Raw genomic sequence first — 25,538 nt, forward strand, 5'->3', positions numbered from 1 at the left:
TCGAGAAGACGGACATATCCAATGCTTTCAAACTACTGCCCATTCACCCGTCATTGTGGCATCTGCAGGTTGCTAGGTGGGGGTGTTTCTACTATTTTGCTGTCCGCCTGACTTTCTGGGTCAAGCGCAGCCCCAAAATTTTTAATTTATTCGCAGAAACCCTGTGCTGGCTCCTTTTGAACGTAAGCCGCTGTCCGGTAGTAATCCATTACCTGGATGATTTCCTGACTGTGGAAAGTCACACTTTGATGCTAGTCAGCATAACCAAGACCGTGGAACTTTTTTCCACTCTAGGGGTTCCCATGGCTGCAGCCAAGACCATAGGTCCCACCACCAAGCTGACCTTTTAGGCATATGCCTGGATTCGGTCACTATGCAGGTGAGCCTTCCTGCAGACAAGGTTCAGAAAATCAGGGCAGAGGTCGAATCGTTCCTCCACAAAGGTTACACATCACAGAGAGACCTCCAGTCTCTCTTGGGTTCCCTGAACTTCGCCATGAGGGTCATTCCCCAAGGCCATGCATTTGTTTCCCGACTACTCGGTCTGCTCTCGGGCCTTCTGGACTTGTCTATGTGGAGCGAGTTCCTGGCTCACTGGAATGGCTTGAATATGTTCATCCTGCCTTTTACACACATCTCCCCTGTCTTGTGGACTGATGCGGCAGGCCATTCCAGGTTCGTGGCCATTTGGGGCAACAGGTGGTTCAGGGATAGTTGGCCACCATAAACCTTTAATCTGCCATCTTTAAACACCACCTCAACCCTTTTTGAGATTTACCCCATAGTGGTAGCAGCCAGGGTATGGGGGCACCTTTGGTCAGGTCAAACCGTAAAGTGCTTTACTGACAGCGTGGCAGCGGGCGACATCATTAACAAGGGCCGGTCCTCCTCCCTCACCATTATGAGTCTAGTCAGGAGGGTTACTTGGCTGGCCGCTACACTACATTTCCACCTGGTTTGCGACCACGTGCCAGGCACTCTCAACACAGCAGCTGATGCCCTCTCTCATTGCAATTTACAGGTCTTCTTCCAGGCACATCCCATGGTAGCAAGAATCCCGCACAAATCATCGCCGTTCCAGGAACTCATCCTGGATTAGCAATTCTCATGGCCCACGGGAACATGCTAGCCCAGTCAGCGCTCTCACCCAACACCAGATGCTCTTACACTCGAGCTCTGACCATTTTCGTCAGGTTCATCACGGAGTTCAACATTTTGGACCCATTATCTTTGAACTCCATCGGGGTGTTCTCTTTTTTTTTGCCATTTAAACCTAAAGCTTGTGCGCAGTACGATTAAACTCTATCTCACTGGAGTACAGTTTCATATCGTCAATGTGTACCCAGTCACGGTACCTTCATGGCGTGAAGCCCTATCAAAAACATTTTAAAAGGTATCCTTCGGTTTGAAGGCCGCAAGCCCATGAGTTGTCAGCCAATCGGCGGCAGCAGGTTCCGTGCTTTGTCCAACATGTTGGATGCAAAACCGGTCGAGTCAGGGACCAACGACACCATCAAGACAGCCATATTCCTGGCCTTCTACAGGTTCTTACGTCCAAACAAGTTTACTGTTGGGAACCGCCAACATGTTAAGGAGGGAAGACCTAGTCAAGGTGGACTACCATTTTGTCCTGACACTCCGGCAGTCCAAGACCAATCAATTGGGGCCACCAGTTGACATTCCACTGTATCCCACTAACAATAAATGGTGCCCAGTTCAGTCACTGGACCATCCTTATCCAAGTTTGTCAGGACAGGTTAGAGATGCTCCCCTGCTGAGCCATCACAGAATGCCTCTCACTGTGCCAAGGTTCGTCAAGTATTTAAGAACTCTTCTGGGTAAGATAGGGTGCGATCCCGCTGCCTTCCCTGCACATTCTTTTCACATAGGGGCAGCCACGGAGGCCTCCAGCCGCAATATACCCATTCACATCATCAAGAGACTGGGGCGGTGGAAATCCTCCGTTTACTACAGTTACTTACCCCAACCAGAAAGCAAGCTCAGACAGGCGTTTAGAGAATTAGCCAAATGACATCCAACACTTCCTGTCTTATTACTTTGTAAAACGATGCACATGTATTAAAGATTACTTGAAATCTCTCTTTTGCCCTCTTTATTTTACAGGCCTGCCCAAACTACAGTTTTGGCACGCTACTACCGTAGTTTTGTTAATACATCAAGTTCCCTTTCTCGGCTCTATTCCCTGACCACAAAACTCTTCTAACCTAAGCTGACTAAAGCTAACTAAAGCATACTAACCAATTACACAATACAAAAAGAGGAACTTCGAAAATACTAACTCTACACGTGCATAGTCTGGGCACAGGCTAACTTTAAACATTTTTCTTTATCTTATCAATTGCTAATTGTTATATGCATAATAGATAAAGGGGGTAGAATCAGGATAATAATAGTACTCAAATGAGTACTAAAACTGTGCATGATGTCTTTTACCCTTCAGTTTGTAATTTCCTAAATAGTGTCAGATGAAGATCAACCATAAAATCTAAACAAAACCTTGAATAAAAAAAAAAATATATATAAGTTTATATCATAAATGAAGAATGTTTCCTATTTTTGTTTCATTGTTCTGAAATAATATAGAACAATAGCTTTTTCTAATACTTTAGGTATTTCGTTAGGACTTTTGCTTTCAGGCAATTAGGGGTCCTCTGGTACATTAAAGTGCCAGTCTGTGAAAGATCTATTAGATGGCAGATTCCTCCCTTCTGCAGTAGCTGTCATACTGACAGCGTATCAGTGGATAAGACATGGAGAGGGTAAGGTAGTCCTGCAGTGATGATTTCTACAGGACCAAGTTGCCTGTACAATGTGGGACATGCTTTATTAGAGGTTAGTGGTGTGACCAAAACTGTAGAGATTTTTTTTTAACCTGTGTGCAAATATAGGGGGTTATTTACTTTCGTGCAAAGTGAACGCATGAAGAAGTGTGGATGCCGCTGTGTTCAGGCTGTGTTCATGGTGTTGCTGAGTTACCAGCCTCTAAGAGCTCCAGCATTTATAACTACATGTGATTCAACTTCTGATTTATTGTAAGTGCAATTATTGGGATATATTTAATAAAAAGTTTGAACATACTACACCATTGGACTCTTCTCTGTCTTCCATGCCGAGTATTGGACAATAGGAGACATCCAAGAAACCCCATCCTCCACACTTACCAGCCAAAGCCTGTTAGAACCCTACGCAATACTGCCCAGGGGTCCACATTGTCTGGTAAGTGAATTCACTTTGGGGGGCGTGGAACACAGACACTTTGCAGATTTTCATATTTTTGGATTTTTTTTTTTTTTATTGTATCTCCTCCCATATAATCATATGGGAATATGGACTCACTTCATTAGCTTGCTATTACGGGTTGATGATTTAGCACATCTTATTATAAATTTTATACACACAGTGTGAGATATATATATATATATATATATATATATATATATATATATATATATATATATATACTGTATATATATATATATATATATATATATATATACACATATTGTGTATTGCACTGTTTTTTGCGCTGTGTTATGGTTATTTATTTTTTAATCACTGAGTGATGAACAGCAGCGGCAGTCTTTGAAGTGTGAAATATATACGTAGCGCAGGGAGGACGTTTTAAGTAATTTATTTATCACAACTAAAGCCATTGGTTCCCGCTGCTATCAATCTGGCCTGTCAGGAGGGACAGAGCAGAGAGAGCTGCTGCTGCTGCCCTCTACCACAGTGCTCAAGTAGGTATGAGGGGGGGCTAGGGGGGATCCTTGACACAATAGTTTATATTACATTAATGAAGAGAATGCACTAAAGTAAAAAAGCATTGAGGCTTTAAAACCACTTTAATATTTTCTTTAAAAGCAAACTCAGCCTCAGCAAAGTCTATGAGACCAGGAAGTAAGGGGAGAAGAGCTGCATATGGGCACATCGCTGGATCGAATGAAGGCTCAGATAAGTAAGGATGAGCAGGGGATACTGATGCCTCAATGTTTTTTCCTTAATGCAAGGAATGATTTATATCCACTCTGATAGTGGGTGAGAGATGGAAACTTTTGTACGGTACGCAAATAAAGAAAAATTCCATAAAAATATCCCATAGTTTGTAGACGCTATAACGTTTGCGCAAACCAATCAACATACGTTCCTTGGGATTTTTTTTTACCAAAAACATGTAGTAGAATACACATTGGCCGAGGTGATCAAATTACACCAAAAGAGAGCAAAAAAAAAAAAAACATTTTATTTGTGTACAATGCCGCAGAATCGCGCAATTGTCAGTTAAAGTAAGGCAATGCCGTATCACGACAAATGGCCTTGTCATGAAGAGGGGGTAAATCAGGATTAGACTTTCTTAAACATTTCAACATGGAGCTTTCAGGTCTTAGAGACCTCTGCTAAAAAAAACTATCACTCATGGGACATTAGTGTGAATAGCAAATTGTGGAAGGAAGAATGAAAAAAAGAATAATGAATGTGGTATGTTATGCATATTTCACACCCTTGGCTGCTCTATATAACAAACTATTTTTTGTTAATATTAATTAAATTAAACAAATAATAGTACTGTCTAAAAAAAAGTGCAGACCATGAAAATTGTAGCATTCACTTATACTGGTGGTCAGTGGAGAAGTGATTCCTTGCATTGTTAGTGAGTGTAAAAAATGCCTCCTTACATATGTGGTCAGTGATGTGTGCCTTAATACTTGTGTTTAGTATAATGTGTAGAGTCTCCTTAAATTTGTGGTCACTGAAGTGGTCCATTACATTGGTAGTCAATGGAGACTGGAGAAGGTTCCCCTTAATTTTGGGTGGTCTCTGGAAGAAATACACACTTATATCGGTGGTCAGTGGAGAAGGGTGAACTTACATTGGTAGTCAGTGGGAGAATGCTCTCTTTACAGATAGGTGAGAAGATCATTGGTGACAGTGATAACTTATCTACTGTAGGTGGCAGAAATTGCTCATTGTTCTACGAACCCCTAGCAACTACTGGAGGAACCCAATGGTTCCATGGAACACTGGTTCAAAAGGGTTAATCTAGAAGATTAGAAAACACAGTTCTGTGTTTATGTAAACACTGTACTGAGGTAAAACAAGCAGATTAAGAGCCGGTTCACACTGAGGCGATCCGACTTCGGGGGGCGACGTGTGAAGTCGCGTGCACCGCTGTGGCAGGGCATGACAGAAGTGAAGTTAAGGCACCCCTCGGTGCAATACCATTGCACGGAGCAGATAAGTATAGTATCTCTTTTATCTTTAATAAAAACAGACTTTCCAACAACTTTAAGCCTATCAATTGATCACCAGCTAATTTAAAGCTGAACTAAACCATTCTATCGTTTTCAGCCATGGAATCTGCCATCTTAGCTTTTATTTGATCTGCAACTGCCATTGTGCTGCACATGTGATCAGTTATGACACCAGCTTTATGATCATCTGAGGTTTATCCTAGCATGCCTTGAACGTTACTGGTTTTTGAAACCCTTAAATCGATGAGTTTAGTTCCGCTTTATAATGCAATCAACACAAAGTAAAGGGTGTTAAGAAAATGCAAACAAAATTTGCCCCACTCCTTTTTTAACGGATGTGACTGCCTCCAAAATTGAAGGACTACAAGTCCCAGCATGAACCCCTGAGATCTAACGAGAGGGAGTTAAAGGGGATGAGAGAGAGAGGGGGGGTGAGGGAGGGAGAGAGAGAGGGGGGATCAAACAGAGAGAGGGGGTGAGGGGGGGGTGAGAGACAGAGGGGGGGATAAAAGAGAGAGAGAGGGGGATGTGTGTTAGAGAGAGAGAGAGAGGATGAGACAGAGGGAGGGAGGATGAGAGAGAGAGAGGGGGGGTGAGAGAGAGAGAGAGGGGAATTGTAGAGAGAGAGAAGGGGGTGAGAGAGAGAGAGAGGGGGGGTGAGAGAGAGAGAGAGAGGGGAATTGTAGAGAGAGAGAAGGGGTGAGAGAGGGGAATTGGAGAGAGAGAGAGAGAAAGGGGGTGAGAGAGAGAGAGAGAGAGAGAGAGAGAGAGGGGAATTGGAGAGAGAGAAAGGGGTTTAGAGAGAGAGAGGGGAATTGGAGAGAGAGAGAGGGGGGGTGAGAGAGAGAGAGAGAGAGAGAGAGGGGAATTAGAGAGAGAGAGAGAGAGGGGGTTGAGAGAGAGAGAGAGAGAGGGGGTTGAGAGAGAGAGAGGGGGAATTAGAGAGAGAGAGAGAGAGGGGGGTGAGAGAGAGGGGGGAATTAGAGAGAGAGAGAGGGGGGTGAGAGAGAGAGGGGGAATTAGAGAGAGAGAGGGGGGGTGAGAGAGAGAGAGACGAATTAGAGAGAGAGAAAGGGGGAGAGAGAGAGAGTGGGGGATGAGAGGGATTAGAGATGGGGGATGAGAGAGGAGGATGAGAGAAAGAGAGGGAGTGAGGGGGGGTGAGTGAGAGAGAGAATGGGGGGGAGAGAGAGGAGGTGAGAGAGAGGGGGTAAGAGAGAGGAGGCTCTAGCAACCAGTGACCAATAGAGTCTCAGGTGGAGGGGGGGGCTTTTTTGCTGCCCCCCTGCAAAGTGCCTCCCTAGGCCTGAGCCTTGTTGGCCTAGGCCAAAATACAGCACTGGGGGGGGGGGGGGTTAAAAGTGTTGTCTCATCTCTGTTTAAAGTAGATTGCAGCCAATCCACTTTCAATTTTAATTTTCTAAGCCGTAAAAAAAATGAAAGGTAGAAGCTGATTGGTTGCTATGGAAAATGGTGCCAATTGAGCTAGAAATTGTCTCAGACACTTTTTATTAATCCCCCCATTATACAGTATATCTGAGCACTTGTTCTTTTCTTAAAGGCCATTTCTTGACGGGTCAGTCTATGGACACTTGTGATAGCCTGGTGTTGGCAGTGCAGACATCCAGTTTTGATTTTCAAGTTATAAAAATGCCATTATTATCTTTTGTTATGCAATAATATGTAAGAGCATTACCTGCAATGATGTTATCCAGTAGTGTTGTGGGCATGCAGAAAATCCCAACTAGTAAATCGCTGACAGCCAGATTTAAGATAAAAAGATTAGTGACTGTTCGCATATGTTTGCTGCTGAGAACAATAAAACAAACCACTCCATTGCCAAGCATACACAGGATAAAGATTAACAGGTATGAAATGATGAAAACTGCAGCTACTGATGGCCGATGGAGGTAGAAATCCACATATGTTATGTTTGGGTCTATGTTAAGATGTGTCCTGTTCATGGCTTTCCTCGGAGTCCATATAGACACATTTACGTCCAGTTTTTCATTCATGATGTACCTAAAAGATAAAATAAGCAAAAGTAAAAATCCTAAAGGCAAATAATTAAATCTATTATAAACTTTACATTAATATATTCCTGACATACTGCATCACAATATACAGCAAATATAATATTTTTAAATCTTTTTTAAAAATAAGCTAAAACTTTTATTATTAAAAACAGAGGCTGCAGAAAATCTGCTAATCTGGGTCAGACTTTAAATTTAGCTAAAGACTGCACAGGCATCAACAGTTCTAGTCAACCAATTAAATACCCCATTAAGCTTTGCATTAAAATAACTCATGCAATTTTTTCCTAAAGTAATAATTGCATTAAAAAAAATTCCTGATTAATGAATGTGCGTTTTTTGTGTGCTATCTTCAATCTTTAGTCTATTGTTTTAGTAGTTAGCACCTTGCAGCAGGAAGTGAAGCATTTGACAACAGTGTTACTAGCACTGCTAAACTTTTTGAGATGGGAAAGAGGGACACCTGTTAACCAATGTATGTAGGCAAGGCATAGGACACAACCCCTGCCATGCCCCTTAACCACTTAAGCCCTGGAGGATTTTCCTGCTAAAAGACCAGGGGGTATTTTGCGATTCGGCACTGCGTGACTTTAACGGACAATTGCACGGTCGTGCGACGCTGTACCTAAACGAATTTGACGTCCTTTTTTTCCCACAAACAGAGCTTTCTTTTGGTGGTATTTGATCACCTGTGCGATTTTTTGATCACGCGCTATAAACAAAAAAAGAGCGACAATTTTGCAAAAATAGCAATATTTTTCACATTTTTTTTATATGAAATTCCCCCCCCAAAAAATGTAAAAATCAAAATTTTTTAAAATTTTTGGCCAATTTGTTTTATCCTACCTATGTTTGGTAAAAAAATCGCAAAAAGCGTATTTTGATTGGTTTGCGCAAAAGTTATCGCGTTTACTAACAAAGGGAAAGATTTTTGTCATTTTTGTTGTTTTTTTTTTTAACGCGTAATGGCGGCGATCTGCGATTTTTTTTTGCATTACTGCGACATTGCGGCGGACAGATCGGACCCTTGACTGACATTTTTGACACTTTTGGGGTTACCAGTGACATTTCTACAGTAATCAGTGCTATACATATGCACTGTTACTGTAAAAATACACTGGCAGTGAAGGGGTTAACTTTATTTGGGAGGGAGGGGCTGTGTGTGTCCCTAGGGGCGTGGTTTCTACTGTGATTGGCTGTGGCTCTAGCTGTAAGGACACTGATCAACGGATCTACATACTAGATCCGTGTAATCAGTGTCTTTACAGCGAGGAGAATGACAGGCAGCTTGTTTACACAAGCTGCCTGACATTCTCCCTCTCCCCCGACGATCGCCGAGTGGCCGGCGGACATCGGGTCCGGTGGTCACACGCGCGGGGGGGGTCCGTGACCGCGCGGGAGCGCGCCTCCGCGGGCGCGCGCTCGCTCCCCAGACCCTCTCAGGCTAGTGACGTTAATTAACGTCACTCTGCCTGGCAGGGGCTGACCGCCGCAGTAAATCTACTTGCGGCGGTCGGCAAGCGGTTAATGGAGAATTATACAAAAACATTATTAGTTAAACCCACAAGTGCTTTTTTTTTTAACTACGACTATTCCTTTATATTGCCTTTTGAAATTTACAAATGCTGCAATTTAGAAATTGGTTGAAAGGTTTAGCACTGGGAAACACATTTGGAAAAATAAAAAATAAACAGTGCATCAAACTAACTATAACTAACAAACTATAGTGCATTAAACAAAGGGGCACAGTTCCTCGCAACTACACCAACCATAAGGCCCAATGACACCAATGATGGGGTACCTTTCCTCCCAATGACACCAAGATGGGGCGAAATTCCTCCCAGTGACACCAAAGATGGGGCACAATTCCTCCCAATGACATCATCAATGGGGCCCAATGACACCAGTGATGGGGCACAATCCCTTCCAAAGAAACCAAAGATGGGGGATTGTTCTACTCCCGATGACCACAGTCTGGCCCCCCTAACATCTTAAGGACAGTAAACTGTCCCTTTCTTTAGCAAGTTTGGAGACCCCTGACATAGATCATACTACAATGAGGGACAAATGAGGAGGTAAGAGGGACAAATTAAATCAAGGACAGTCCCTCAGAATCAGGGACAGTTGGGAGCTATGCCATTCAGCTTTCAACTGGGAATTGCCAGCAGAGAGGTGAATGTAAACAAAGGGGCATGGATTGTTTTTTTTTTTTTGTTTCTACAAAAATAATTCCATACCAGACTTTTCAGTTCAGGAGGGGTCAGGAAAAGGGGGTGACAAGCATGTGTCCCCACAATGAAAATCCACTTTAAGCTACATCATCAAGCGATGCAGATCCATGTCAATCACAAAGAGCAACACCTTCCAACATGCCAAAAGAAAATAACCCAGCGAGCACCAACATGATCCACACCTGCTGACTGCTTGCACTCAATGATATGTCCTAGTCCCTGGAGCTGAATATAGACAAAGGGCTGGAATCATTAATTTATTCCTTTTCAGTAACATAGGCTGCATGCATGCAGTTCCAGACAGCTCCAACTGCATAAACAAACAGCTCATTCACCCTGTTTCTAGTAAATGAAGCCTTATGGTTACCAGGAAGGTTAGTGTAAGGATGTCCATATGTAAGAGCTCTATGCTAAAAACTGCCAGCTGGTGCTGAAAACAAATGTATTGCCAAAATCACATTTATTGCAATTATTTCTCTTGTTTATTTAGTAGTACAACTGATGACAGTCCGTAGAACTGAATTGTTCCCTCTGTGGTTAGAGAGCTTGTTTTGTCAGAAGTATAATGTGCAATCATTTTGTTCCCCACCTGCATGAACTTTGTGTGAGCTCTATTACAAGTGAACTGAAGTTAGAACACTCACAATTGTCCATTGAGCTATAAATGGAGTCAGTACTTAAGATAAGAGCCAAAATAAATATGTCTGAAAATAATAAATATGACTTTCAATGCTTGAATTGTTAACCTTTGCATATTGCGCATTGTTTCTGTTCTGTTGTGTACATGAGCCCTGAACTCACTAAAATAAATAAAATGAATCATGGCATTTCACTTAGTATGATTGTTTGCATGTGTATGAATATTTTTCAGTACTTTTGAAAAATGAATTCCAGTTGTGTAGAACATTTGCTCCACCTACAGCTACTGTGGTCACTAAAGAACTTGGGGAGCTTTCACACACTGGGCTGCAGTTTGGCCAGAGCGGGGGTGCAGTTAAATGTACCTGCAGTCAGTGGTGAAGCTACACGTTCGTTTACCCAGGGAAAAAGCTCAGTTCACCCAGCAACCACTACCGAAGCAAGTCAATTCAGTGCCCTGGGCAAAGATGCCAACTGCCAAAAATGCCTAAGCAGGCCCCTGATGTGTGATTTTTGAGACACAGAAAGGGACTGAGGACAGATTCCCCATTATCTTTCTCTGCAGCCTCAGCTGCACTAGACAATGAATGAGTGGCTGTCACAAAGTGTTCTGTGCTGAGCGGCTTCCTGATCATTCACAAACTGAAGCACAGTAAAAAGGAAGACATATTTACCAGCCTCTTCACATACAGTGTGCAGGGTTCAAGGGTGCACTGTGCACAGAGTGCAAGGTTTATGGGTGCACTGTGTACAGAGTGCAGGGTTTAGAGGTGCACTGTGTACAGAGTGCAGGGTTTAGAGATGCACTGTGTACAGAGTGCAGGATTTAGGAGTGCGCTGTGTACAGAGTGCAGGATTTAGGGATTGACTGTGTACAGAATGCAGGGTTTAGGGGTGCACTGTATACAGAGTGTAAGGTTCAGGGGTGCACTGTGTACAGATTGCATGGTTCAGGAGTATGCTGTGTACAGACTGCAGGGCTTAGGGTGCACTGTGTACAAAGTGCAGGGTTTAGGGGTGCACTGTGTAAAGAGTGCAGGGTTAAGGGTGCACTATGTACAGAGTGCAGGGCTTGTGAGTTCATTGCGTACAGAGTGCAGGGCTTAGGGGTGCACTGTATACAGAGTACAGGGCTTAGGAGTACACTGTGTAAAGAGTGCAGGGCTTAGGGCTGTACTGTGTACAGAGTAAAGAGTTTAAAGGTGCGCTATGCAAAGTGTGCAAGAGCTGATACAATAGACGGAATAAGAAGAAGCTCAATAAGTAAGGAAAGCGAGAAATTCCCAGACTCCCAGGCAAGAGCTGTGCAGTCAGCTGTCTGGCCCTGTGCTCCTCTGGTCAGAGTGCAGGGGCCGCCACCCCTCCCCTCCACCTATGCTCTTCTGGTTCCCCCGCAGCGCTCCCCTCCTCTATTCCCATTGGCTGGCTGGCTAGTGGGTAGGCTGAATAAAGGCATAAATAAATCTATTCAGGATGGAGAAGGGGGAAGGAAAGACCAGGAGAACGAGTGCTGAAGATGGTTATGTTGCAACTATTTTGTGGCTGTCTTACTGATCTTGCTGAACTTCCCTATGCTGAGGATTATGCCTTCATTCAGCCCGCCCGCTTACTGCACAGCCAGCTAGTGGGAGGAGAGGAGAGTAGCGCTGCGTGGGGGACTAGAGGTGTACGGGAGTGGGGGGACCAGAGAAGAACAGGGTCGGACAGCATAAGAAGGTGTATAGACAGGAGTGACAGCTGGGGCAGCATACTGGCATCAATCCCTGTATTTTCCTCCTGCAGCAGCTGAATGCTGGAGGGAGAGGAGGAGAAGAGGACTTTCAGCTGCTGCTGGAGGATCAGTACCAGCCGCCGCAGTGCCTTTCTCAATGCCACACCCAGGTCACATGCCCATAGTTTTTAACGTTACCAGCTCCTTCCTATAGACTTCTATTGAATTTGGCGTTTCTGGTGGGTTTTCTGAAAGCTAACCAAAGATGCAGCATGTGGGACTTTTGGTGCTCTTTTAGTAAATGCACCAAAAACACCAGATCAATAGAAGTCTATCAAAAAAATGCAGGTACGCTGCATAAAAAACTAGACATGGGCCGAATGTCCCCCGGTTCGGTTTACAGCAGAACTTTCGAACATCGCAAATGTTCAGAACTGAAAAACAAACCCCATTAAATTCTATAGGATTCAGATTGGAAAATTAACAGTGCCCATTTGAAAGCTTATATGCAAGCAACGTTTCCAGATCCCTGCTATTGACCCACCTGCTATTGACCCATTTAGTAATACAACTAAACCTTTTACAGATACAACAATCTCTCCAACCTTAAATATAATGGGTTGAAATATAATGGGTTGAAATGAAATGAAATTCTCGCGCTGTCACTCTATATAAATCCTTATCTCCTTTAATGCTGCAGGTACTATTATTGGTAACCTACACAATACAGATATCTATAGCGGGGGGGGGGGGGGGGGGGAGTACCGCGCTTTAAAGGTGCTTAGTGCCTAGTGCTTAGTGCATATTATTCATATAAATACATTTGCTTTCAGTGCTATTCAGATATTAATAATATAAATTCCTATGTGCTTAAGCACATAGGAATTTATATTATTAATATCTGAATAGCACTGAAAGCAAATGTATTTATATGAATAATATGCACTAAGCACTAGGCACTAAGCACCTTTAAAGCGCGGTACTTCCCCTCTGCTATAAATCTCTCCAACCTTCATTAATACTTAGCTCCAGAGGCAACCTCTATTCAGTCCTTCAGTTCACAGAGAGGGTCAAGGAACCTCATGGACGATTCCATCCATTTATCAAGAAACTCATTGAATACAGTACTCCTTCAGATTTTCAGCTCCTTGATCTGTACTTCCTTCATACCAATGACTAGACAATGTTTTTAGGTTTATATGCCCAAGCTTATTATTACTATCAGTATTATTGTTCTTCTACTGTTCACAATACTGTTATTGTATTGAAAACCATTTTGTCTGTTCCACATTTTTAAACCAAGACACCTTGTTGCTATTGTTGATATCTGTATCTCTTATGCGTATACAAATAAAATTTTATTGGAAAAAAAATAAATAAAAGAAAGCTTATATGCAAGTATTTAGGCAAACAAAGGGTATGGGGGTCCGGGTACTGCCCTGAGGGACATATATCAATGAACACAAAAGTTTGTGAAAAACAATTTTTAAATGAGCAGTGATTTACTGATGCTTAAAGTGAAACCATAAAATGAGAATTACCAAAAAAATTGAAAAAAAATATTTAAATATAGTGCCTGGGGGGTCCCCTTAGTCTGCCTGTAAAGTGGCACATCTGTACAATGTATAGAACCTGCTGCAGAAATAGTGACATTTATAAAGCCAAAAAAATGAAATTTTCCCTGCAAGTTTCTTTATTTTGTAAACAATGGCTTGGGGAGCCAGTCTGTATTAATGAGGCCGCAATTTAGTGCACTTGGAACAAGATTAGAAATGTTTGGGATAATTTCTGGTTTCTCTTTCACAGACTTTGGATAGAAGTAACAGGTATGAAAAAATTGGGCTTTGGGTGTTGGTGGTGCCTTCACACCCTAACACTATAGAGGCACTCTTAAAGAAAGCAAGAACTGGCCTTGCTATCAAAAATTGAAATTATATGCCTGGGTAAATAGTGGCGTAAAAATTGGGCTTTGGGTGTTGGTGGTAGACAAGGAGGCAGAATGAGCCACTCTGGCAGCTGCGGTGGACTACGCACTAGTCTCTACTTGGGTGATGTAGGATGAGGGTTGTTTAGTAAGCCAGTCCACCACCTCCTCTGCATGCTGTGGCTGGATAGCACAGGCAACATAACTAAACTGAGGAAATGATGCCCTGGGTTGGGTTGGGTTGGGTTGGGAGGAGCAATGAGCCATGATTGGATAGAGTCACAGTGTTCAATCATGGCTCTGACGGTGCTATGTGCCCTGACTGGGCAAAGCTTTCATTGCTTCAGCCAATCAGGACTTCCAATGTACTGTGGAGCAGTGCAGCGCATTGTGGTTGTTCGACGGGCCGAACAAACGGTCAAATGCCTCGATAATTTGGGTGTTCATCGAACAGGTGAGCAGCCAATGTTTGGCCCAAACTCATGCTCGGGCCGAACCGTTTGCCCAATTCTAAATAATACCCTGGGTAGACTGCACTGTACCCATGCTATGGCCAAACCACAACGCAGCATGTGAATGCATGCTTACAGGCTAGAAAGGGGGGCCAAAACTTTTGGTGGGAGGAGCAAGTTTTCTACTCATATGACTGTTGAATACTTGCAGCAGCTAAACATCAGAGATGCAGTGCATTTTCTTTACACAGATCCATGGAAAGGTGACCCTATGGGCACAGTTAATGTCACATCTGGAGGCAACATTAGGCAAGGATCTGGGGCAAAGGAACACAGCTTCCTACTCCTTTAGGGTCCAGTCAGTAATTCAACCACTATTCTTCCGCCACCCAAGAGAGGTGAAAATTAATGAAAAAAATAATTTTTAAATAAATAGTGTTTTGGACATGCTGCTGAGAGACATCTCTTGTCATGAATTAAACAACACTGACATTCATAGTTACATAGTCAGGTTAAATTCACTATATGATAAAAGTCCATCTAGTTCAACCAATAGAAAAAATAATAATCAGGATAAATAAATATAAAACCTCCATATACAGAACCTTATATTCATAGTTGATCCGAAAGGAGGACAAAAAAAACTACAGTATCTCACAAAAGTGAGTACACCCCTCACATTTTTGTAAATATTTTGCGATATCTTTTCATGTGACAACACTGAAGAAATAACACTTTGCTACAATGTAAAATAGTGATTGTACAGCTTGTATAACAGTGTAAATTTGCTGTCACCTCAAAATAACTGAACACACAGCCATTAATGTCTAAACTGCTGGCAACAAAAGTGAGTACACCCCTAGGTGAAAATGTACAAATTGGCCTCAATTAGCCTTTTTCCCTCCCCGATCTCATGTGACTCGTTAGTGTTACAAGGTCTTAGGTGTGAATGGGGAGCAGGTGTGTTAGATTTAGTGTTATCACTCTCACTCTCTCATACTGGTCACTGGAAGTTCAACATGGCACCTCATGGCAAAGAATTCTTTGAGGATCTGAAAAAAAAAGAAAATTGTTGCTCTACATAAAGATGGCCTAGGCTATAAGAAGATTGGCAAGACCCAGAAATTGAGCTGCAGAATGGTGGCCAAGACCATACAGTGGTTTAACAGGACAGGTTCCACTTAGAACAGGCCTCGCCATGGTCGACCAAAAAGTTAAGTGCACATGCTCAGCGTCATATCCAGAGGTTGTCTTTGGGAAATAGACGTATGAGTGCTGCCAGCAATGCTGCAGAGGTTGAAGGGGTGGGGGGTCAGCCTGTCAGTGCTCAGACCATGCACCGCACACTGCATCAAATTGGTCTGCATGGCTGTCATCCCAGAAGGAAGCCTCTTCTAAAGATGATGCACAAGAAAGCCCGCAAACAGTTTGCTGATGACAAACAGACTAAGGACATGGATTACTAGAACCATGTCTGGTGGTCTGATGAGACCAAGGTAAACTTATTTGTTTCAGAGGGTGTCAAGTGTGTGTGGCGGCAACCAGGTGAGGAGTACAAAGACAAGTGTGTCTTGGCTACAGTCAAGCATGGTCGTGGGAATGTCATGGTCTGGTGCTGCATGAGTGCGGCCAGCACTGGGGAGCTACAGTTCATTAAGGGAACCATGATTGCCAACATGTACTGTGACATACTGAAGCAGAGCTTGACCTCTTCCCTTCGGAGACTGAGCCGCAGGGTAGTATTCCAACATGATAACAACCCCAAACACATCTCCAAGGTGATGGACTGGCTAAACATGTCTCCAGACCTAAACCATATTGTGCATCTGTGGGGAATCCTCAAATGGAAGGTGGAGGAGCACAAGGTCTCTAACATCCACCAGCTCCGTGATATCATCATGGAGGAGTGTAAGAGGACTCCAGTGGCAACCTGTGAAGCTCTGGAGAAACTCCATGCGCATGATACTTTGGGCCCAATTTGGACATTTTCATTTAGGGGTGTACTGAAGCAGAGCATGACCTCTTCCCTTCGGAGACTGAGCCGCAGTTTTTTGTTGCCAACGGTTTAGACATTAATAGCTGTGTGTTGTTATTTTGACGGGACAGAAAATTTACACTATTATACAAGCTGTCAATCAGAATACATTCATAGCATGATATCAAAGTAGATTAGCTGTGCTACCAGATTTCACAAACAGGTTGTAGTGGAAGTAATTTGTGGAATCGATTAATCCAAGCAGGCCATGTTATGAAAAAGATAATGTAAAAGCATATAAAGATTTCCAAATGAACCATAGGCGTGCGCACAGGGTGTGCCAGGTGTGCCTGGGCACACCCTAATCACCCCTTGTGGTGCAGATTCCCCCTGTTTAGACCCCTGAAATTTCACCAAAGCTCCCTAACTAGGCTAACAACAACAAAAAAAAGTTGTAAAAAAGAATAAAAAATAACAATAAAACTACAGACACTGATCTCTACCCTACTGGCACTATCAGTATATACACACGGATATGTGTTTGGCGTGCAAACCCTAATGCAATAGGCTGCGCACACCTATGAAATGAGCACTAAAAGCAGAAGAAAAGGGTCCAAGTGGGGTATATAGTGGCAGGGCCGGCGTTAGGGGGGGGGCAAACTGGGCAACTGCCCAGGGCCCCGAATGTCCAGGGGCCCCGGGTCACTGTCAGCAGCGGGCTCCAGGGGCGGACTGAGCGGTCGCCGGTCGGGCACTTTGGACGGGAAGGGAACCCGCCGCCCAGTACAGCACTAATTCACCTGATGTTGTCTCAGAGACAACATCGGACTATCGGGAACTGCCGCTCGGCGACCAGCGCTATGGAAGTGGGAGGAGGGGAGGGGCCCTGCGGCCGCCGCTATAGAACTAGGAGGCGGGGCCCGGCGGCCAGTTCTATATTGAAGTGTGAGGAGGGGAGGGGCCCGGTGGCTGTCTCTACTGAAGTGGGAGGAGGGAAGGGACCCGGCGGCCAATGGCATTGAAGTGGGAGGAGGGGAGGGACCCGGCGGCCATGCTATGGAAGTGGGAGGAGGAGCCCGGTGGCCAGCGCTGCATCTGTGGGAGGAGGGGCCCGCCGGCGCTGCCTTATGGTGTCCTCATAAGTGGTGACAGAGGTCAGTGAGTAGATAATAAGCAAGCCCAGCTAACTACCACATCCACTGACACCCCCACCAACATGTGATCTCCCCTAAATTCACCATAGTGCCAGTGGTGAACTTGGGGGAGATCACATATTGGTGGGGGTGTCAGTGGTGAATTGTGTGGTGGGGGGACAACGACACAGCAGTGGTGAACTTGGGGGACATCACATATTGGTGGTGGTGTGGGGGGTATGACACAGCAGTGGGGAATTTGGGGGACATGATCAAATATTGGTGGGGGTGTCAGTGGTGGTGTAGGGGTGGGAATGACACAGCGGTGGTGAATTTTGTGGGGAAATCACATATTGGTAGGGGGTCTGTCTGTGGCACAAACCCCCTACCAATATGTGATTTCCCCACAAAATTCACCACTGCTGTGTCATTCCCCCCCCCCACCACACAATTTACCACTGACACCCCCACCAATATGTAATCTCACCAAATTCACCACTGCTGTGTCATTTGGAGGGAATGACACAGTAGTGGTGAATTTGGTGAGGAGATCAGTGGTGAATTGTGTGCGGGGGGGGGGGGGGGGGTATGATACAGTGGCGGTATAGCCCCCCCCCCAAAACCACACAATTCACCACTGACACCCCCTTCCTAATATGTGATCCCCCCCCACCAAATTCACCACACCTTCCTGTCCGCCATCAGAGAAGAGGCAGCGGGCGGCGCTGACCGAGTCGCAGCGCCATGGAGGAGGAAGAAGTTGACTCCCGAGCAGCACGGTCGCCAGGGAGTCGGGACGGTGACGGGCGGCGCGCATGCAGGTCGAGACGAGGACTCGGAGGGAGAAGACGTCCGACCGAGTCCCAAGCAGCACGCCAGGCACGGTGACGGCGGTGGCACCAGAGGTAAGTGAAGTCCTCCGGGGGGGTTACGCATTGATGGGGACATGCTGGAAACTGCATTGATGGGGGACATGCTGGTCAGGTCACTGTGCATTGATGGGGGACATGCTGGTCAGGTCACTGTGCATTGATGGGGGACATGCTGGTCAGGTCACTGTGCATTGATGGGGGACATGCTGGTCAGGTCACTGTGCATTGATAGGGGACATGCTGGTCACTGTGCATTGATGGGGGACATGCTGGTCAGGTCACTGTGCATTGAATGGGGGACATGCTGGTCAGGTCACTGTGCATTGAAAGGGGACATTCTGGACACTGCATTGATGGGGGACATGCTGGTCAGGTCACTGTGCATTGAATGGGGACATTCTGGACACTGTGCATTGATGGGGGACATGCTGGTCACTGTGTATTGATGGGGGACATGCTGGTCACTGTGCATTGAATGGGGACATGCTGGTCACTGTGCATTGGTGGGGGACATGCTGGATACTGTGCATTGATGGGGGACATGCTGGACACTGTGCATTGATGGGGGACATGCTGGTCACTGTAAATTGAATGGGGACATGCTGGACACTAAATTGAATGGGGACATGCTGGACACTGTAAATTGAATGGGGACATGCTGGACACTGTGCATTGATGGGGGACATGCTGGACACTGTGCATTGATGGGGGACATGCTGGACACTGTGCATTGATGGGGGACATGCTGGACACTGTGCATTGATGGGGGACATGCTGGACACTGTGCATTGATGGGGGACATGCTGGGCCCTTGATTTATTTTGCCCGGGGGCCCTGAGGGTTCAGTCCACCCCTGGCGGGCTCCATTTTACAAAGGGGCCACGTCACTGTCAGGAGCCCATAGCACCGATCTTACAGATTCCTAGCGCACCTGTGGAAGGACACGGCCCCTCTCTTCCCTTTCCCTTGCCGGTTGGTGCAATTGGGTGCCGCGCAGCATATCACCATATATGGCGCCTATATTTTTGATAGAATATAAAAAAATTTGGGGCCCCACTTTTAGGTTTGCCCAGGGCCACACTTTGTCTAAAACCGGCCCTGTATAGTGGGGCTATAGTTCTGCTATAGTTACAAAACTTTTTTTATCAATTTTTTGTTCATGACATATTACATACATATGTATTGCCATGTATTCCATAAGGCTCTAATTAAATGAACCGGACCCCCAGAACCCCCTAGGGCCTAGTGATGACCCTCAGAGGTAGAGAGAGCCTACATACCTCCTGTGGGTGTGGATTGTCAGGCATGGTGGGTAGTGATGCAGGTAAAAGAAACGATGGGCGCCAGTCACTTTTATGCTGAAGTAACAAAATTGTTTATTTCTTCTCAACTGGACAAGAATAAACTGGGGGAGAGAGGGGTAGGGCTCAGGACACCCTTGGAGAACACTCAATTAGGCAGACTCCGATTACAAAAGACAGGTACAGGTTCAGACAGCGGTACAGGATAACAGACCTTGAGGTTCATTCAGTATCCATAAAGCTTCAGATTGATCTGGGAAGCAACTCCTCTCCACCAGATTCAATCTCTTTTGTGGTCTGTACTGGCTGGACAGCTGTCTTTCATATGAAACAGGCAGATTACTCACACAGGTTATTGGATGTCTGTGGATGTTCTTTTCCATGTGGGTCGCTGGCTCTCCTCAGCAGAATCCCAGGCATGTGACTAGGCCCCAGGCTTCAGGCCTAGCCAGCAGCAGCACAGCAATACACACCCACCCCAAGGAGGGTCCGGGCGGGAAGAGCGCAATTATTGAACCTCCCCTCACTTAAATAAGGTCTCCCAGAATGCCGCAGTGACACTGTAATTGGCTGAGAGAGACATGGACATTAACAGTTTGTTTAACTGTAACTCTCACTCTAGTGTCAGAGGCAACAGCGCCACCTACTGACGGAACGGAGAAATGCAGTCAAACCCAGATTAAGAGAGGACGTTCAATTGACCACAATATAATTTCAGCCAGGCTAGTTACTGCCCAGCAAACTAAATTTCAATAGCAGCTTTGCATTAGGACAAGGGTGCTACATAAAGGTTTCACTAAATATTTCTATTAATATGCTGTAACTTACAATACATTGTAACTTCTAAAAAGCAGAAGTGTTCTTTTAAAGAAAATATTAAAGTGGGTTTAAATCCTGAGGGTTTTTTACCTCAATGCATTCTCTTCATTAGGGTAAAAAACCTTTTGTGTCTAGGATCCCCCTCAAGCCCCCCTCATACCTACCTGAGCACTGTGCAAGAGAGCAGTGGCTTTCTCTGCTCTGTTCCTCCTCACAGGGCAGATTTATGGCAGCGCAAGCTATTGGCACGAGCCCACACAAGTGCCCCTAGGAGCACTCTTGTGGAACCCGAGAAGAGGAGGTTTAGGGCTGCTCTGTGCAAGACCATTGCGCATAGGAGATAAGTATGGCATATTTGTTATTAAAAAATAAATAAAAATGAAAAAACTGGAATCAGAATTAAATCTTTGTTGAGGGGGGGTGGAGGTGGGTTGAGAGCTCTCAGCATAAGCTGTAAGTAGGCTATGCATACTTGCACAATATGTCACACCTACCTCCTACTAAATCCTGTCACTGCTGCATCTCCTGCTGTGACCAACTCTGCTGCAACATCCTTTGGGTTCAATCGGACGGCCACTGATGGTACAATTCCCATACCAAAAATAAAGCCAATATATACTCTGCATAATACATCTGTAGTGCACTATACAGAGAATGAAAAAAAAAAAATTACCAAGGGTCGGGGAAAAGTTTTTCTGGCAAAAGAGGCTTTGCATTTCTACCTGCCAATGCGCATTCTTTTTTTTTTTTTTTTTTTGTAGAAATGTGGTTCAGTTTTAAAATAAAAATGTTATTTTGTGTATGAGAGCTACTAAAAATGTAATACCCGTATCTATACAGAAATTGAGATACTTGACATTTATGCAGCTGTGCTATGCAGCTATTGCTCTATAATAGCGACTATTTTAAGCACAAATTGACACCAAAAGGATAACTGGGAGTTTTGTTCATGGTATTACAGAACAGTAAATGTGAAAGACGTTTGAAAATATCGTATGCCATTATTCCCCCTTCCAACTAAACTCTCAATTAACAATAAATATTTTAATTCTGATGCTGAACACAGTAGATACATAGAAAGGAACTTTTTATTATTTGTTTGAAACCTTTTTTAAAAAAGTTTTTCAGTTGCTTTCTGGTTTCTTGACTAGGGAAAAAAGGATGTCATACATCCCAGGAGTCTACATGGATTTTATTTTTTCTTTTATCTGGTGGAAAAGAGGAGGGTCTTTCTCAGCTAAGCACACCACCCTGCCCGCATGCCTGAAGTAAGGGCAGATAGATTCCAGGAAGTAAATGTTACATGAATCATTTGTCCTTTCTCAAGATGGCCACAGCTAGAAATGCTAGGGTTGTTTTCAAAGTAATTTATTAACAAAATAAAGCATGGAGACATGGATGGATTGCATGAGTTTTCTGTGAATTAAAAATTCATTAAATTGTGTTTTCAGTTTGTGGTGCTCAGGCACAGTTAAGTTCTACTTTAAAAAAATATCTAGTAAATACAAAGTTAATATGTGTATTAAGTAAAATCAAAATGGGATTGAGTAGCAAATGTATCCTGATTTTCCAGCTTAGATATTTTTACTTCTTTATAAACCAACCCTGAAAAATGAAAGCTCTATGTCGAAATGACCTAGCAGACTGCTGGATAAGATTCCGTGAACAAATGCTATAACTTTATGCACTCTGCTATTATTTAGTTTATTTACTTGTCTTTCATTTCTTTTTTTTTTTTTTTTATTAGCTGCAGGTAAGTTTATTGTACAAAACAATTACATAATTAGTTCACATTTGCAGCATGCTTCCAACTGACTACCAACAAGAAGAAACCAGTTAGACTATTGTATATGCAAAATATTTTTTGCTATCATCTAGTAGACAGTCGTAGGCTTAATGAACTACATTTGCTAGCCACTGGATAGTCAGCTACTCCCACAACATTCATTGTGTAATGTAGGAGCTGTACGATTATTTGCATCACCTTTATTGCAATCAGCTGAATCTGTCATTTAAAGGCACAGAGTAAGGCCCCTTTCACACATACGGTCCGTTCAGTTCATCAGTTCAGTCACGTCAAAATGTATCAGTTTTCCATCCGTTTTTCATCCATTTTTCATCCGTTTTTCATCAGTTGTCATCCGTTTTTCGTCAGTTGTTATCCGTTTTTCATCCGTTTTTCATCAGTTGTTATCTGATTTTCATCCGTTGTCATCCGTTTTCCATCCGTTTTTCATCCGTTGTCATCCGTTTTCATCTGTTGTCATTCGTTTTTCATCCGTTTTCATCCTATTTTCATCCGTTTTCATCCGTTGTCATCCGTTTTTCATCCGTTGTCATCCCATTTTCGTCCGATCCGTTTTTTTGAAAAATGAACGGATGAAAAATAGGGCATTCATCCATTCAAAAAAACGGACATTGACGGAAGCGGATGAAAACGGATGTTAACTGATGATCATCCGTTGTCATCCGTTTTTACATAGAGATACATTGATGTCCGTTTTTCATCCGTCAACGGATGGATAAAAAACGGACAAACGGACAGCATGTGTGAAAGGGGCCTAAGACGTTATTGTCAGCGGTGCTCAGTAAAGTCAGCTATTGGAAATGTTTGGACAGAAAGTTAGTATTATATACACAAGCTGTGTTGCATATTCGGTTATTTCTTTTCCAGTATCATTCGGTTTATATCTGCCTTTGTGCGATTATTGGTTCAGCCTGGAAAATACAAGTGCAGGATGTTCCTGAAGCCAACAGCAGCTTAGTATAAAAGTTTATTGATTAACCAGAAAGATTTTTGGAATTCTGTAGCACGGTTTTTAAACAATCATTTAGGTCTTAAAGTTAAAAAAAAAAAAAAAATAGTGGACGGATCATTGAGGAGCAGGAGGATGATGAGGACGGTTACAGGTTGGTCTTGTCATTGGCGGTCACATGAGCAGAATGCTGAGTGTAGGTCTTGATCACTCTCTTATGGTGTCCTTCAGCGTTATACTTGTCAAGCAGAGCCTGGATACGGTTGCCGTAATCCGGGTGAACGTCTGTGAAATTCTTCACCGCTCTTTTCTAGATGAAGAGTTGGGCACCCTTCAGGTGACCGGCAATGTTCTAACAGAGCCTCTTGCGCTCTTCTTCACTCAGAACTTTGGTGTAAAAGTCCCGGACCTGAGAGACGAGGTCATCATTAGAGCTGTTGTAGCGGGCAACATCTGCGGACACCCGGAATTTTCTCTCCCTGGCTGCAGGCTGGTTATCTGGGGCAGAGAAGCTGTTGGGGAAATAATTGGGAGCTCCCCCTTGGTTATCGCTGAAGCACATTGGGCCGTCGCGTTGGTAATTGGCCACTTATGCTTTGTAAGCGCAATTCACAGGTAACTGGAGGTAGTTGTCTCCCAATCGGTGCCTGTGTGTATCTGGGTAGGAGAATAGATGACCCTGCAGCATTTTATCCGGGCTCGGCTCGATTCTGGGAGGCATGTTGCTTGGATCAAAGGCAATTTTCTCCACTTCTGCAAAGTAGTTGGTTGGGTTACGGTTCAGAACCAACTTTCCCACGGAGATGAGAGGGTAGTCATTGTGAGGCCAGATCTTAGTTAAGTCAAAAGGATTGAATGGGTATCTCTCTGCTTGCTCGAAGATCATAACCTGGATTTAGAAGGTCCAGGAAGGATAGTTCCCATTGGCAATGGCTACATACAGATCGTGGATTCCGTAATCAGGATCTTCAGCAGACAATCGATTGGCTTCCTCCACCGTCAGATTACTGATGCCCTGATCAGTCTTGTAGTGGAACTTGCAGTATATAGGTTCATCCTTGGCGTTAACCAATTTGAAAGTGTGTGAGCCATAACCATTTATGTGTCTGTGGCCATCTGGGATACCTTGGTCCGAAAACAGGAAGGAGACCTGGTGGAGAGCCTCCGGACGCAGGGCCCAGAAATCCCAGACCATATCTGGATCCTTCATGTGCTTCATGTGGGTCTGGGGGTTCCTCTTCTGAGAGTGGATGAATGATGGGAACAACATGGCATCACGGATAAAGAAAATGGGGGTGTTATTGCCAGTCAGATCCCAGTTCCCATCCTCAGTGTAAAACTTCACAGCAAATCCTCATGGATCACGTACAGTGTCAGCAGAGCCGGCCTCTCCAGCAACAGTGGAGAATCGCGCAGCAATCGGAGTTCTCTTCCCAATGTACTCAAACACTTTAGCCTTGCAATATCTTGTGATGTCATGGGTCACCTCGAAATAGTCAAAAGCCCATGCTCCTTTAGCATGCACCACCCTTTCAGGGATCCTCTCCCGGTCAAAGTGTGCCATCTCATCTGTAAACACCACATCCTGCACCAGTAGAGGCCCTCGAGGTCCAACAGTCAGAAGGTTCAATTTATCAGACACAGGATTGCCACCACCAGTTGTGAGGACGTCAGGTTTCTGGTTGCCCCGACTCTCCTTCCACAGCTTCATCTGATCCGTACTCTTTTCTCTTTTCTCCACCATGATTGACCTGCCACTTGTCTTTCATTTTTAAGAAATAACATGACTCTATAGCATTAGAGGCAAATGAAATGTGGAGCACTTCCGGTTCCGGCGCCGCATGGAGTAGGTGAGCGCTCTCCAGCTCCCGCGGCGTGACCCCCAAAAAAACTGCTTAAAAAGCCTGCCCACAGCCTAGAATCGGCTCCTACCCCCCCATCGGAGGTCCATCGAACCCCAGGGACCCGGCAGCACCACTTCAAATCCGGCCAGATGGAGCGGTTTCTTGAGAAGGCCGCGCCCCGACCTCCGCCGGCCCCTCCACAAATCGAGGCCCCGGTCTCGGCCTGCTCTGGCGCTGCTGCGGAGCCCACAGCTATGGACACATCCTTGCAACAGCCGGGCACAATACAGCAGCCCCCTACACTGACTCTATCCCCCACCTCGCAAGGTACCTCCACTGAGCAGATTGCTCAAGCAGTAGTGGCTTTGTTAACCCCTACCATCTCGGCCTCAGTGGAGAAAGCGGTGGCTGCTGGCATGGCCAGCATAAAGAAGGAGCTGGAGTCACATTCCAAGAGGCTCAATGAGGCTGAATCCCGCTTATCCAATGTCGTGGATGAGCTATATCAGATGCAGGGATCTGAACAGTCCCAGGACAAGCTTAATCGCATCATAATGGATCAACTGGAGGATTTGGAA

At 44.6% G+C, this 25,538-nt stretch overlaps 1 protein-coding gene and 1 pseudogene across 2 annotated transcripts in view; both read right to left on the reverse strand.

Annotated features, from left to right (window-relative positions):
- The window catches only part of NPFFR2 (neuropeptide FF receptor 2), an 88,779-nt gene extending 81,492 nt beyond the window's left edge, over nucleotides 1-7,287 (reverse strand). Inside the window, exon 1 of the mRNA XM_082253731.1 lies at nucleotides 6,967-7,287. Coding sequence (XP_082109857.1) covers nucleotides 6,967-7,285 — 319 coding nt within the window. The 5' untranslated portion in view covers nucleotides 7,286-7,287. The remainder of the gene's footprint in view (nucleotides 1-6,966) is intronic.
- A 15,669-nt stretch (nucleotides 7,288-22,956) lies between these two features.
- Nucleotides 22,957-24,866, reverse strand: LOC309557419 (catalase-like; annotated as a pseudogene). Its single transcript has one exon. The product of its transcript is annotated as a catalase-like (transcript).
- Between the last annotated feature and the right edge of the window lie 672 nt (nucleotides 24,867-25,538).

This window comes from Pelophylax lessonae, assembly GCF_965119305.1.
Source record: "Pelophylax lessonae genome assembly, chromosome: 1".
In the NCBI taxonomy this organism is placed as follows: Eukaryota; Metazoa; Chordata; class Amphibia; order Anura; family Ranidae; genus Pelophylax; species Pelophylax lessonae.